The following is a 14,391-nucleotide window of genomic DNA, read 5'->3' on the forward strand; positions in this document are numbered from 1 at the left end:
AGGTCGCCATGTCTCTGCCATCCTTTCACTCATCGTTCTCTTTTATTGTGGTTTCCTCCTCTTCAGGAGCTGTTGAAATGTCAATATAATTTAATTAAATTCCTCCCTGACAGCGGAGCTGGTTAGAAGGGAAGTAGTGAACAAAGTGGGTGGGAGTGGGAGGCTCTGGATGCATCTGTTCTCTCTCACCGTGGCTGGATATGCTGCTTGGTGGACGTGGGAGCTCAAAATAACAAAACCTGAAACTGGAAACAGATTTTTCTGTTCAAGGACATGGGTTTGAAGAAAAATCTAACTACAGTCTATTGTTTGAACATTTTCTAGTGCAGTGTGACAGCAAATAATCTGGGCTCCATCTCAGAGGCTAAAAAGGTGCTTAAATGTACTCTGCACTGGGCTTTAATGACAGATTCAGATGAGCTATTCAAGACTGAGCGTCCAAAATAAATGAGAATTTTGCGTCTCCCCATACAGAAACAAAAGACTAAAAATATTAACGATAAGCCACTTGAGCAGTAAACACAGCTTGTTGCTGTAGATATACAGTAAACATAGCACAAAAGTGCTCACAGACTAATAAACAAGGCATCATATCGACTTCTGTGCATGTTCACATCCCGGCCCATCTCATTATTAATGCATTACACCACAACCCTGATCCTGCATGGAAGAAAATAGGCTATGTGAAGCAAACAACACATATTTACAGAGTTTACAGTGACTCATTCACTTCCTGTCCCTGCAGAAACATCTCTTCAGGTTTAAAAAGTAAAAACTAATTAATCTGAGGGAGACGTAAAGCATAAAACAAAAGGATCATTTAACTGAGATATTGATATTCAATAAAAAGTGCTGAGAGGCTATTAAATCCCATTATCTAGACTAAACTATATCAGAGCAGGGTCCTATATTATGATTAAGTCTGAAAACGGCTCGCTCATTTTCTATTTTTTAATTTAAAAAAGCAATTAAACGATTTTTTTGTTGTCAAACCTCTTTGTACTGTTGCTGGTGACTTTTCTGATCCATACTATTCCTGGATATGATAATGGAAAGTGCTGACCTCCATTTCACAAAGACACAGCAACATGACAATATACCAGAGCTCGTTCTTATCACCAACAGCTTTCAGATGGTTTAGCTGCAGAAAGATAAATCTGAAAGTGGCACATTGCTTATCACTTTATCTAACCTGAAAATGGACCAACACAGTCACAATCTGCTGACAATAAGATCTTAAACTATTTGTTACAAAGCCTTTTCCATCCCAGAGACACTTCAGTCATGGAAAGACTTCCCAGTTTGACTCTATCAGAAGTGACTGAAGGGTTAATTTCTGCAGCACACTAACGTCAAGAACTTCTTCACATTTTGGTCCATGTTGATTTCACCAGGAACCATCAACGCCCCTCTGATACAACGACAACACAACTAATGGGCTGGACCACTTCTTCTATAGATCAGAGGGGTTACAACACATTTCTGCACTTCTTTACCTCCTTAACTCTAATTTGGAGGTCAAGTCAGGTCACGTCAAACTTTATTTCTATAACACATTTCCCCAACCTTAACTGTACAAAGAAATCCTGACGTAAATCAAGATCAATTCTACAGAGAAACTGTTCAAATAATAAAACAGAAAATAAAACAATTAAAACAGGTAAGACATAAAACTAGCACAGTAAAATTCATGATCTGCGACTCGACCAGCATTAAAAGTTAATGGAAAGAAGTGTGTTTTAAGAGCAGATTTAAAATGTTTAAGAGTTTCATAACTGAACATTCTGTCACCTCTAGTTCTTAGCCTGGATTTAAGTATGATTATGCTTTGGGTGGAGAACGAAGCTGGAAGGTTCCTGCTGTGGAAGACATCTTGACTGAGCCAACACTCTGTGGTTAAGTTGTAGAATCTATGGCAGAAGAACTGGTCCTTGGTTGGATTTGGCATCATAATGGGGATGATTTACTGCTCATCATCATTTCCTTTGCAGCGGGCTGCTGGTCCAAAATCTTCAGGGTGGATGACCTCCTGAAAAATCTCTTCAGAAGACGGACCATGATTGGATTTGAACAATGTGCATGGAGAAACGAGAGAACGAGTAGTTAAATTGCCTTATTATGAGCAATGTTCCTGAACCACCACATGGTGTTCTGGTTAGTCGGAGTTTAGTAATTACTACATAATTCTCTGAAAATCACAGGAGGTCCTCATATCTGCGGTTTCCTGCTCCTGCTGGTGAATACAGTCTTTAAATTTCATTTAACATGCAATGCTTTTTTATTTCTGATCTCAATTTCAGGAAGTGTTTCTTGGTGTATTTATATGTATGTGTTCCTTCCAGCTTTACCCAGATTGACTAAATGATTTCACTGTATATGGAAAGATATAAAGTGCAACGTTTTCCATCTTTAAATAACCAGTTTAGTTCACAGATTTATGCTCATCTCTTATGTTAGCCTTTAATTATTGAATATTTTAAATTTAATGTGTCATCTGCGTCTCAGGCAGGCAGTTAGGTATACAATGACAGTGATTATAAGTTTGAGAAAAATCAGCAAACACATATTGTAATGTTATTTCACTTTGACAGCCAAGTTTTAATTACTCTTAACTAGCAGAAAGATATTAAGCAAAAAGTCTGTTAGTAAGCTAATCAACATTTTGATGCTTTTAATGTTTAATTCAAATGGACATTTCCATCACCTTCACAATTAAATAAGAAAGATGAAGCCTTTCAATATAATTAAAACAGTAATGAACAATTCTTTTTAAAACCGCAGCTGCCAGCTGCAAATTGTCCATTTAGCAGGAAAGCCCATTATCGGGTTTAAAAGACCTGAACAAAGTTTTACACATCATCTATTATCATTTCCTCCAGTCTTTTCCAACACTCAGCTTGTTAACGTGTTGCTGCCTGGTTGGTGCAGATTAGGTATAAAGACTGAACACAAAGGGTTAGATTCCCAACATATGATGCTTTTTTGCAGTGTTTAAAAGATCACGTGCAAACTTTGAGACTCATTTTGATGATAATCTGACATCCATGGAGCACATTCCTGGACCCAAAGCTGAACTGAGAAACCAGAAATCTTATCAGAACCTCACTGCTCTGTCATTTACACCACAACACTCAATGTCAGCTGGATAACAAGACACTTTGGAGCTGTGTGTACATCATTTGAAGGTGGAAGAACAACCTTTGCTGTTCCATACAGTTAATCAAGAATATGATAAGAAGATGGATGCTGAGCTAGCTTTGTTGCTAACCAATCACCTTGCTTGTTTTGTGTGATGGTTTTACTCTGTTGTACAGTAACTTACAGTTTACACCAATTTAAATCAAAGTACAGTTAATAAAGTGTGATCTTATATGTGTTGTAGCCGGCAGAAGAGAACAACAGGGCGACACTTTTACCACATATTTAGCTCGTTAACGCAGGGGCAGCAGATCAATAACTGATTCATTACACCTCATAGGAATTCTTTTCTTAATCTATTCACCATTATGGTTCATCAGATCTCAACAGCTGCAGCTGAATCCATTAATACCAGGGAACTATTATCATCCAGTTTATGCTTCAAGGTACAAAAAGTTATTTCTCAACTTCAGTTTTTCATCCGAGGGAGGAATCTTCACACAATGGATACAAAAACAAACCGGATTGATACAACGGACTGCAAAAAAATACTCTTCTTACTTCTCTTCATCGCACCTTTACACTGGGAAAGACAAAACTATGATTTCTTTCTCTCTCTTTAAGCACACAAATGAAATGACTCTTCTTATTCTATTTATTCTGACTCCTTATTGTAAAAAGAAGATTGTCAGATGAAGGTTAAGCACCACGATGTCACAAATAAATGAGTTTTACATATAAGGCAGTTTCCAAGCATATGTTCTGAATAATTTATGCCTCAGTCTCTCACATTAAGTGCGCAGACGATGTTTTTAATAAAAACTTCAGCTTTTAGAGACCATAATAGAACATAGAATCATGTACAGACAGTGAAGCTCAGGTTTAACTGAGCCTGCACTTAAAGGAATGAGTTTAACACGATTCCTATAACTCCCAGAGTGGATTTGGACTGGTTTGGTCCAAGTGTATCCCTGTGCACTTTGACCATTTGGGGTAGGAGCAGGACCTGTGGATGTCTCCTGATTGGCCAGGCTCCAGGACACCCGCAGCTGATTGTTTCTGTACTGTGGGTAGCAGGGTGAGGTCTGTATGGATCCGGCTTATTCTGGTCCAATGCATGGATGCTCAGGTCAGGATCTGATCATCTGGGCAGTTTGGAGGCCTTCTGCTGTTCCTCCTCATGTCACGTGATGAAAACATTCTAGGCTTTTGTGTGGGGGAGGGGAAGCTAACCAACAAAATTGCTATTGTCTATAAAGTCATTACCAGTCTGCTTTAATGATTGAGTTTTGAATCTATAAAAGTGAACACAGACCAGTTTAACAGCACAACCATCTCGTTAGCTTGAATTTTTATTACACAGAAATTTTAAAAAGCAATTTGACTCCACAAAAACCCTGCATCCTCACAATGTCGTCTAAAATAACTTTGCAGAACACAAAGTGCATATTATTTCTCCGCAAACCCCAAATACCAAGTACTCATTTCATTATTTCTGCACAAATTAAAGAACTTTACTCATATGAGAGACCAGTCTCATGGGAAAGCCTCTGATGTGCTGCAGGATGGAGGTGATTTGGAGGCAGAAACAGTTGTTTTGCAAACATAAACCTAGATGTGTTTTCATCTTCTCCTTTTCAAACCCTAACATGCCAGCAGAGGTTACAGGAATCACACAGCGTGCATGTCTCCTAACGGCTGACCTCAGTTTCTCACATATCAGCTTGAAAAGTTCACTTCCATTGTCTGGAGTTCCATCATCCAGCCTTAGAAACTCAATCTTTGACTCCTTGTCCTCACAGATTCGACCCTTTGACCCTGTTCTGAGCTCAAACAGCCTCTTCAAGAGGAAAAAAAAGCTCTCAAGAAGAGTCATACACAACCACACACATGCATTAACCTTTCAGCCGGAGCAGCCTTCAGCATCCTGATGAACACTTCCTGCTCCATCACCACCACTTTACTTCAGCATGATGGAGGTTAGGTCATTAATTAGCTCCCGTTAAAGTGTTGATGGGGTAAGAGAAGGGTGAGTGAGAGAGCATTATACAGAATGGGAGAAATAAATTCAGTGTGAAAATGATATTGCCACTGAAACCTTTTAATGTCATTGTGAAAGCAGAGCCGTTTAGAGAGAAATGAATTGGCTGCTTTGTTATTTATCATACACATTCAATTTATGAAATGTCACAAACACACCACCACAAAAAATAACAAAAAGAGATCCTGATTATGTATTACAAGTTAAATCTGCACCCTTTTGTTCCACTTTTATAAATATTACCCTGCATTTACATAAAAAAGGTGAATGAAAACAAATCCTTTGTTTGTTGTCAATTTGCTGGATTCAAAACTCATCTTTTCTGCAATGTCCAGAAAGCACATTTTATCCATCACTAAAACACTAAAGAAATGCTCATATCTAAGCATAAAATCTTTATTAACAAACATTCCTGTAATCTTTCCAATTTAGAACCTTGGCTGGTTGTTTTGTGCTGAATTTTGCAGGTTTGTGTAGACAAAAACAGATAAATTGGATCCAACTTTACCACTTTAAAAGTGTTAACCATCACAATCTTGTAGTGTTTGCTCACAAATACATGCAGAGAAGTTTCCAGCCTAATGGCCTCGTGGCCCTGATTACCCCGGAGACGTTTGGTATGTGACACTTTCCATTCAGTCTTGTGTTCAGAATGTGTGTGTGTGTGTGTGCATGTGTCAGTGTCAGTCTGCATGTAAGAGATAATGAGGCAGTGTGTGTTTCACCCAGCTAACCCCTGGATTTAACCATCAAATCTTCCGAATTGGCAGTAAAAGTGGAAAACTGGGGGCATATTGTCTAACATCGACATTTCTGCAGCAACATCCCAAAAAGCCTCAAACATGTTTCTTAGATCTCAGCAATTACAAACTCTGTGGAAGAGGGAATTATTGCTGCTTGACAGAATTATGTCATTTTATTAAAAGTTGTCACGACTTGACAGAGACTTTGTTTCAGAGAAAGGAAAGAATTGCTTTAAACTCAACTAAACTAAAAAAAAGATACTTTTCCTATCATACAGAAACAAAGTTTAATAAAAAAGACATATTACTGGAATGTGAAAACAGATTCAGTAAAGAACAAAGATATATCTGATTACTGCACCTATAAAGATCTAATTTCATTTTATACAGAGATAAAATAAATCTCATAATTCACAATGTTCTCTCTTAGAGTGACTCAACAAGATGAGCCATTTTTTCATATTTCCTGTGTTTTTTCATAAAATAGTGATAAAGACACTATAAAGTCTGGTTTGCTGTGAGAATATGTAAGAATTTAGATATAACGAGCAGCCAAAAATAAACAGAAGACTTTCATAGTGATTTTTTATTTTCAAATGGACTTTGGAGAAGAAAACAAAACCGCTCCCCAGGTTTAGAATCCACTAAAACACTGAAACCAAAGCCAGGTGTCAGGATTGAATGACCCCAGAAATCTCTTCATTTCAGTCTTTGACTTTAATTTCTGTCAGCGAATCCAACGCAGTTCTACTCAAACTATCAAATCAGCACTAACTGTACCAATATTTATAATTGTCAGGCAACATATTCAACTAAACACTTGATTTTAGTAGACATGAATAAATCTGAGACAGTATAAGTACCACAGGAGCACTGATGAATTACCTGTTTAGGACCTTTGTTTAACAGAGGTCCAGTAATTGGACATTTTTGACACTTGAGGTGCAGCTAAAAACAGGCGATGCAGGAAAAATGACCCTCAAAACCTGGAACCACAGCTATGTGGTTCGAGCTCACCTCTCTGTCAGCACCGTGTTAAATCCAGGCAGAGCGCTCGGTTTCTTTATTACAAGAATGTCGACAAAACAAAAAAAAGTGCTTTATAATGAAGTCAGCAAGAGAAATAAGATGCTTTGATTCTGTCAATCTCTGGTAAGATAAGATCTCCTAATTTTGACTGAAGGTTGATGGCAGAGCAGATATAAACCCACTGGCCACTTTATTAGGTCCACATGTTCAATAGCTTGTTAAAACAAATAGATAATCAGCCAATCAGATCAGTGCATTTAGGCATCTAGATGTGAAGACGACTTGATGAAGTTCAAACAAAGATTCAAAATGGGGAAGAAAAACGGGGGATTTAAGTGACTTTAAACGTGGCATGGCTGTTTTTCTGAGTATTTCAGAAACTGCTCATCTATTGGGATGTTTACACAACCATCACAGGAGTTCACAGAGAATGGTCTAAAAAAGGGAAACTACCCAGTGAGGGGCAGTTGTGAGAGCATAAATGCCTTGTTGCTGTCAGAGGAGATTGTGCAGACTGGTTAGAGACGATAGAAAGATGCCAGTAACTCTAAGGTCTCTGAACTCACAACACGTCCAACTACAGAAGACCACACCTGGTGGGACTCCTGTCAGCTAGGAACAGGAAACTGAGGCTACAGTTCACACCAGACGACAAACTATTAGATCAGACGTGTTTACTATAAATTAAACCTTCAAACCTGATCGTTAGCACCACTACTCTCCATTTAGATGTCACAGAGGTAGAAGCAATCAAATACCTAATTGCTTTATGTTACATTAACCAGACCGAATCTCTGACTTCTTCAGTAAGGATGCACAACAGCTTGAATCCATGCTTTTATTGACGTAACAAGTCTTTGTCTCACCTTCTTTTTGGACTTGAAAACGTTGCAGCGGAAGACATTGCTCTGTCCATCTCTGGCAATGTAGCTGAAGATCTTTAGATCCTGTGAGTCGTGGGAAACGTAGAATATCCTAAAACACAAAGACAACAAATCTAAATTATTTTTACTAAATATGTAAAAAAAAACTAAGGTTTTGAAAAGTTACAACACAAGTTTTAATAAGTGAGTGCATTGTAGAGTAAACATTAAACACACTTCTTTTAGGTCAGCTTAGGACAAAAAGTTCAGTAAAACATAAAAAGTCAAGTAAACTTTACACAGAACAAGTATTTGCATCAAAAACCATAAATAAAAAAACAGTTCTGCAGGTGGGGGAGATTACAGAAAACCAACTGTGAAGAGACAAACAATGTCCTGTGGAGCATGTAAAGAGAAAAAGAAACAAGCAGAGAGAAAAAGAGATAAACAATAACCTGTAGGAGGTAGAAGAGTGTTTGTGTTGAGCTCTACACTGGATCTGACTCATGAAGACACAAAAAAACTGAAACCGAAAATGCTGAAAAATGTGAGATCGACAAAATACATCTCCTGTTTTTATTTGGAATTCAAAAACAGGTCAAATACAAAATTACTGTAAAAAAAACTTTAAAAATTAGAATAAAAAATATCCTAAAATGAAAAAAGTCAAATGAGAAACAGTTAAAATTAATTTCAAGAGAAGAAATATTTATTGTAAGAAAAACAAAAGATATATACATGAGCTAATACTTTGTTAGTCATTTATTGAAGAAAACTTAAAAACATTTGATTTTTATAACAAAGAACTGAAGTCACCTTCATCTAAAGAACGATCTGAACACAGAAAAGAAAGTGTTCCCCGTTAAACACTGCTGTCTGTTCTTGATGAAATAAACGCTTTTTGTTGTGCGAGTTATTACAGTGAGCCTAAAATATCACGTTACTGCAAACTGTACAAAAACACTTCATGCAGAACAGCTTCGTAATGGAGCAATTAGAGCCATAATAAGGGTCCTGATGGAGGATGTTTTCAGTCATTTATCATATCGAGAGAAAGGACAACCAGACAAGAGCAAGAAATTAGAGGAAGATTATGCAAATAATCTTGCTGTCTCTGCCAAATAAAAAGTATTTGGATGTGTGTGTGTGTGTGTGTGTGTGTGTGTGACTTTGTGTACTTGTAATCAGAGGTCTCAGCTGCTCACTCATTCTGCGGAAACCTGGCTGACTGAGGTTGTGTTGTGTGGACAGTGATATATATATATATATATATATATATTTTTTTTTTTGGTCAACCCTGGTTGGCAGACGGGTGAATCACCAGACTCGGCTATCTGCAGTGACTCATTCAATCTCACACAGGTGGAGAGTTTGTCTGGTTTCAGATCCACAGTGATGCTGCTAAATCTCGCACCAACTGAATCTCTACTTCAGTACATCACAAAATGCCACAAATCTTTATTCCCACATTTATTTATTAATTTATAAAGCTGTGCTAGGCATAACATTAAATTACCTTGAACTTTTTACAAACCCCTGACTCCTGACTGTCTTTTGTTCACAGTTTATGAAAACGTGGTAGAAAAACAGAATTCATCCCAGTATTTTTTGGGTTCGTACCTGGTACAGAAAGAATCAGGATGTGTTACAAAGTGACTTGTTACCTGCACTTACAGAGTATGTACCCTTGAAGTACTTAATACCAGGTGAGTATCAGATACGTACCAGGTACCTACATGGGGAGCACCAGCTCCATAACCCATAAGTACCAGGTACACACCAGGTATCTGCCTCCTAAGTTCCTTGAAAGTAACTTGTAAGTACCGGGTACTTTGCTGCCAACCAATCAGCTCCTCTCTGCACTGACAAAGTTTGCCTACATTTAAAAAACAGATTGCAAACGTATGCAAATATCTACCAGGAAGAAATAAATTTAAAAAATGAAAGGCCACATTCTTAAAGACCAGTGCTGTTTGCATCATGCAGTGAAAAGTGAAATAGTTACGGTCTCCTGAAAGCTGGCTATAGTTGTGTCTCAGAGGAAGTGAGCGTCTTTACAAAGACAGGGCAGCCATATCAGGAAACGTATAATTTATCATCTCTTCCACTGATGAGTGTCAGCCACTGCTGCATCTACAAGTCAATTGTCAAAAAGCCCTTCAAATTCAGAAGATGCAGTCTCACATTAGGAATGCAAAACCTTTTGATTATAGAACAGTTCAACAAATAGGGCTTCATATCCGCAGGTTAACAAACACAACTCAAAGTAATTTACTCTGTAAATAAGATCTGCACGTATCTGACGACCCGAAGCACTGCCTCCGTCAGCAGCTGTGGGGAGGACGAGGGGAGAGCTAGAGATAAAAACTAAACACACATTTTTTTATTACATGAAGTTAAAAAACAAAACAACACAGTGATGGGTTAGAAAGTCCAAAAAGTCACGTCTTGATTCAAAGCTGCCACAGTGATAATAGCACTGAATAATGAACACATAATTAGTGAAATTCATTTTATGAACCCGACCCTGAGGAGAACGAGCAGATAGCGGCTGCAAATAATGGGCAAAGACCCACTCGCTGTGCATTTTGGTGACTTGGAGCCAGCAGTGGTTTATGCTCGGAGCTGCTGCGCTGCTTTATGAGTCCTACATGTTTAAGGGTGGAGGCGGAGGCAGCAAAGCCGTTCTCAGCAAATACTGAGCCATGTAGAAAGCAGTAAATACTACACAATACGAACTCCTGACTTTGCAATATCTCAGACACATAAACTGCACTGGCCCTTTCTGTCACAGGGAGAAAGGTCTTTCTTTCAAACTGCTGATTCCTCATCTTGTCTTTATCAGAAAAATGGGGCTGTGGTACCCCGAGGATCTGAACCATCTTTCATTGTGAAAAATGAGACGGCAGCTTAAAGGCCAAGCAAGGCTATTTAAACATGTATTCAACTGTCTCATTATTCTGATGACAACAGCCCCTGTTAGCTGTTCACTGAAACGCTCACGCAAAAAACAAAAAATGAAACAACAAACAAATGATATTTGCTCATTTCTTTTCTAACAATAGTAAAAACACCTTTACGCATTTATACATTTACTTACAGCATCAAACGAGCAACTTAAATCATAAAAAAGGATAAACCTTTCCACAGGAAGTGCTCAGATTTAGAGATGCAATAAAACTCAAGGGTGTGAGATGCTGCCAGGAAGATATTTATGTCCACAAACAAAGAGAACAATCAGGGTCACCATTATTGAGACAGAGGAAAACTGTCCACTCCCTCCTGGCTACATTTTCAGAATGATGAGAATAAACGTCCTGATATGGTCTCGTGGACGTTCAAAGGTACAAAAGAACATCACTGCCTGTCATCCGACTGAAGCTCAGCCAAGAGTGAGTGAAAGTGAGCTTAGCTGACAAATCCCCGAGCGGCGCAGATACATCTCTATTCACCACCTCTCAGAGGAACAGCTGCCAAGCATCCAGGTGCAGACGCGTCAGACAGATGAGATCGAGGAATACGAGAGGCAGGCTTGACGTAAACGCCAGTTAACAGCTAAATAAATCAGAATACAAATATTGCCAAAGGCAAACTTCTTCATCTTTCGTGTCGCAGGCTTGTCTTCCCTGTTTAAAACTGACAATCCACAGCGTTTCCACAGCAGGGAATGTCACTATTCTCTGTTGCTGAATAAAAAAAATCCACAAAAGCAGCAGAATTTAGAGGTTTAATTCCAATGAAACCGCCCCAGCTGAATGAAAGTACCTCTGAGATTGTGAAGCAACTTCTGACCGCTGGATAAAACTTTTTACTGCAAGAAAGGATTTTCACGGAGTGACCCATGAAGAGGCCTTCCTCTCGGTCGTGTCTCATTATTTTACAGTAACATGCGGCCTCATGCAGGACAAAGAGTTTCAGGTGAGGACAGCACGGTTCATGCTGCTGCAGCTGCAGCTCAGCTCAGCTCAGCTCAGTCTGTGTTTTAAGGCATTAAGCAGACAGTTTGTGGGTGCATCACCAGCTGGCTTATTGATTATTTCTGTCAATCCTTAACCTATGAAGACACGTGGATTTCTTCAGCAGAGGCACACTTTGAGAGTTAAAAATGCTTTGGGTGACTGTGGAACTGAGCAGGAAAGTGTTTTATTTAACAGCAAGTCTGGTAAAAGAAAGGCTTCATTCAGACAAGTTGTAAAGATTGTTCTGAACATTTTTGTATTCACAGACGTAACTGCTTTTTAATTAACAGTGTCCTGTAATTGATGCTCCTCTCAGGGACTCTTATTGGCACCTTTGAGCACAGAGTTTATTGTTTCGAAGTACAATCATTATGCATGTGTGACTAAGAAACATCAGGGATGACTGCCAAAAACATTGTTTACATTAAATATATCAGTTTAGATTTTAAACGTTAAAAGTAAAGACAAGTTCTTTTATTGAAACTGTAAATATTTAAGCAAAAACAGCTGAAGATAATTTGACTAGAGCAATGAAGCTTTCTCATTAAGTCTCTGGTCAAATATTGACTCTAAATCAAGGTTTAATCATTTATTTTTTAAATTAATCATTGCAAACTCAGAGAATTATATATCACAGGTAAAAAAGGCTTCTTTATGTCCAGAATGACACAAATAAAATTTTAATTTCAGTTTTTTGTCATAAAAAGTTAAATTTTTAATTCTTTTTTAGACTTTTGTTGATTTATTGTAAATATTAATTTCAGATAGGTTCTATTTGCTTTGAAGTTAAGGCCTCTGATATCATTAATTGCCCAGATTTCCTGGCAACAGGTGATTTTGTAAATGTCTCTGAATGTGTCTGTTAGCAAAATATCTCATGAACCAGTCGGCGGGTTTTAATGCACATCTACAACTGATTAACTTGATTCAAGATGGCCGCCACAGCTAATTAACCTTAGCAAACAAGGGAATGGGCTAAAACCTGGTGCGGTGGTAGCTGAGAATCATCACAGATCGGAGGAGATGTTTATTTAAACCTTTGTGGTGCGGGCAATATGCATTCCTTCAAAGAAAGCTCGTTTTTAATTATCAACAAGGGATTAAAAGTTCAGATCTGGCTGAGTCCTTTAAACTAAAGCAGAATGAGTGAAAACAAAATGAACATTTTTATTCATTTACTGTCATAAAATATCTTTATGTACAAAAAAAGAAAAGAAATTGGAATGTCTGTAATAAAATAATCCTAATCAGTTAAAATCCTTGCCGTCACCAAGCATTATTTGAGAATTTATGATTTTATGTTAAACCGGCAGAAAGAGCAGAAAAGTGATGAAAAGCTCTGGCAGTGAATGAATCACAAACACAAATGCTAAAAAATGAAGATTAGAGTTTGAGTGAGTAGGACTTGCATAGAAAATGTATATAAATAGAATTGAATTGAGACAGGGGAACAAAGCACACAGTTCTTGACTCACTCGTGTTCAGTTGAGCATCACAAGTAAAAACAAACCCAAAACCCGACATTAAACCCGCTGAAGTGTCAGCAACACAACCAGGCAAACGGCCATCCAGCTCCCCACCCTGGCATTCATTAACTTTAACAGGCGGCGTAATGCAGCATTAACTAGATTCCCAATGAGCGCACACTCACTCAGCTAACCCTTTTAATAAGCCCTGCTTGTTAACAGGCTGAATTTATCATGCAGGGGGGGCGCCATGTGATGACGGAGTAATGAAGTGGGCTTGTTGTAGAAAGCCTTGCTCATTTTTCCTCCGATAAATTGCTGCCTGTGAAACATAGCTGCTATAAATCAAAAGCTTCCACACACACCAGCGATCGCACAGTTACTAAGGATCCATACTTTCATGTGTCTGGGCCCGAGCAGACTGTAGATGTTTGTCTGTTGCATTAGGAGCATCATGTTCAGGAATAAAATCTAAGAATCCCATCATTCTGTCTGGTTATTGGAAAGCACTAAAAGCTTCAGTATCGGTTTGTGTAACATGAAACAGCAGAGTGTAACAGAGAAAGTACTGAGGAAATATCCTGTTGTCCGGCGGAGTGGAGAGCCGGCAGGAATCTGGAGGTGACACGCTATTCAACGGACTGAATCCACTTAATGTACAACTTAAAGCAGGGCAGCAAAAAATAAAATAAAAAACCACAAATGTCTGAAAACTCTGAATTTCAAAGCAAGTGCCTGCTCGCTACCAAAACAGATAAAGTAAAACCTACTGCATATAATAAAGGAATCAGATACTTGAATAAACATGACATGTCTGCATTTTCACACAAGGGCCCTTTAGCACAACATACAATAAATGGATTTATGCACCAGCTGATGTTAAATATTAAGTTAATTGAGTCTAAAAGTGTGCATTCTAGAGGAATAGGTGGGCTTTCTCCTACAAAGTTTTCAGATTTAGGGAATCTTCCTTGGATTGGAAGACAGCATCTAACATTTTATCAGGCAGTTTTTGTTTGTCCGTTTGTTTTTATCACCATGTTTCTTCTGCTTCTCCTGGTTAATTTGATGCATAGTGAGGAGAGATAATAATGAGACCAAAATATGATCACATTTACATTTTAAATGTTTTCTTACTGCATTATAAAACTA

The 14,391-nt window shown here is 38.2% G+C and overlaps 1 protein-coding gene across 3 annotated transcripts in view; it reads right to left on the reverse strand.

The window, feature by feature from the left end:
* The window catches only part of nos1apa (nitric oxide synthase 1 (neuronal) adaptor protein a), a 135,959-nt gene that overhangs the window by 55,596 nt on the left and 65,972 nt on the right, over window positions 1-14,391 (reverse strand). For all 3 annotated transcript variants that reach the window (XM_037974117.1, XM_037974116.1, XM_037974118.1), the window contains one exon: window positions 7,818-7,926. In XM_037974117.1, the coding sequence (XP_037830045.1) occupies window positions 7,818-7,926 (109 nt within the window). The remainder of the gene's footprint in view (window positions 1-7,817; window positions 7,927-14,391) is intronic.

The sequence above is a fragment of the Kryptolebias marmoratus genome, linkage group LG24 (assembly GCF_001649575.2).
Source record: "Kryptolebias marmoratus isolate JLee-2015 linkage group LG24, ASM164957v2, whole genome shotgun sequence".
Taxonomy (NCBI): domain Eukaryota; kingdom Metazoa; phylum Chordata; class Actinopteri; order Cyprinodontiformes; family Rivulidae; genus Kryptolebias; species Kryptolebias marmoratus.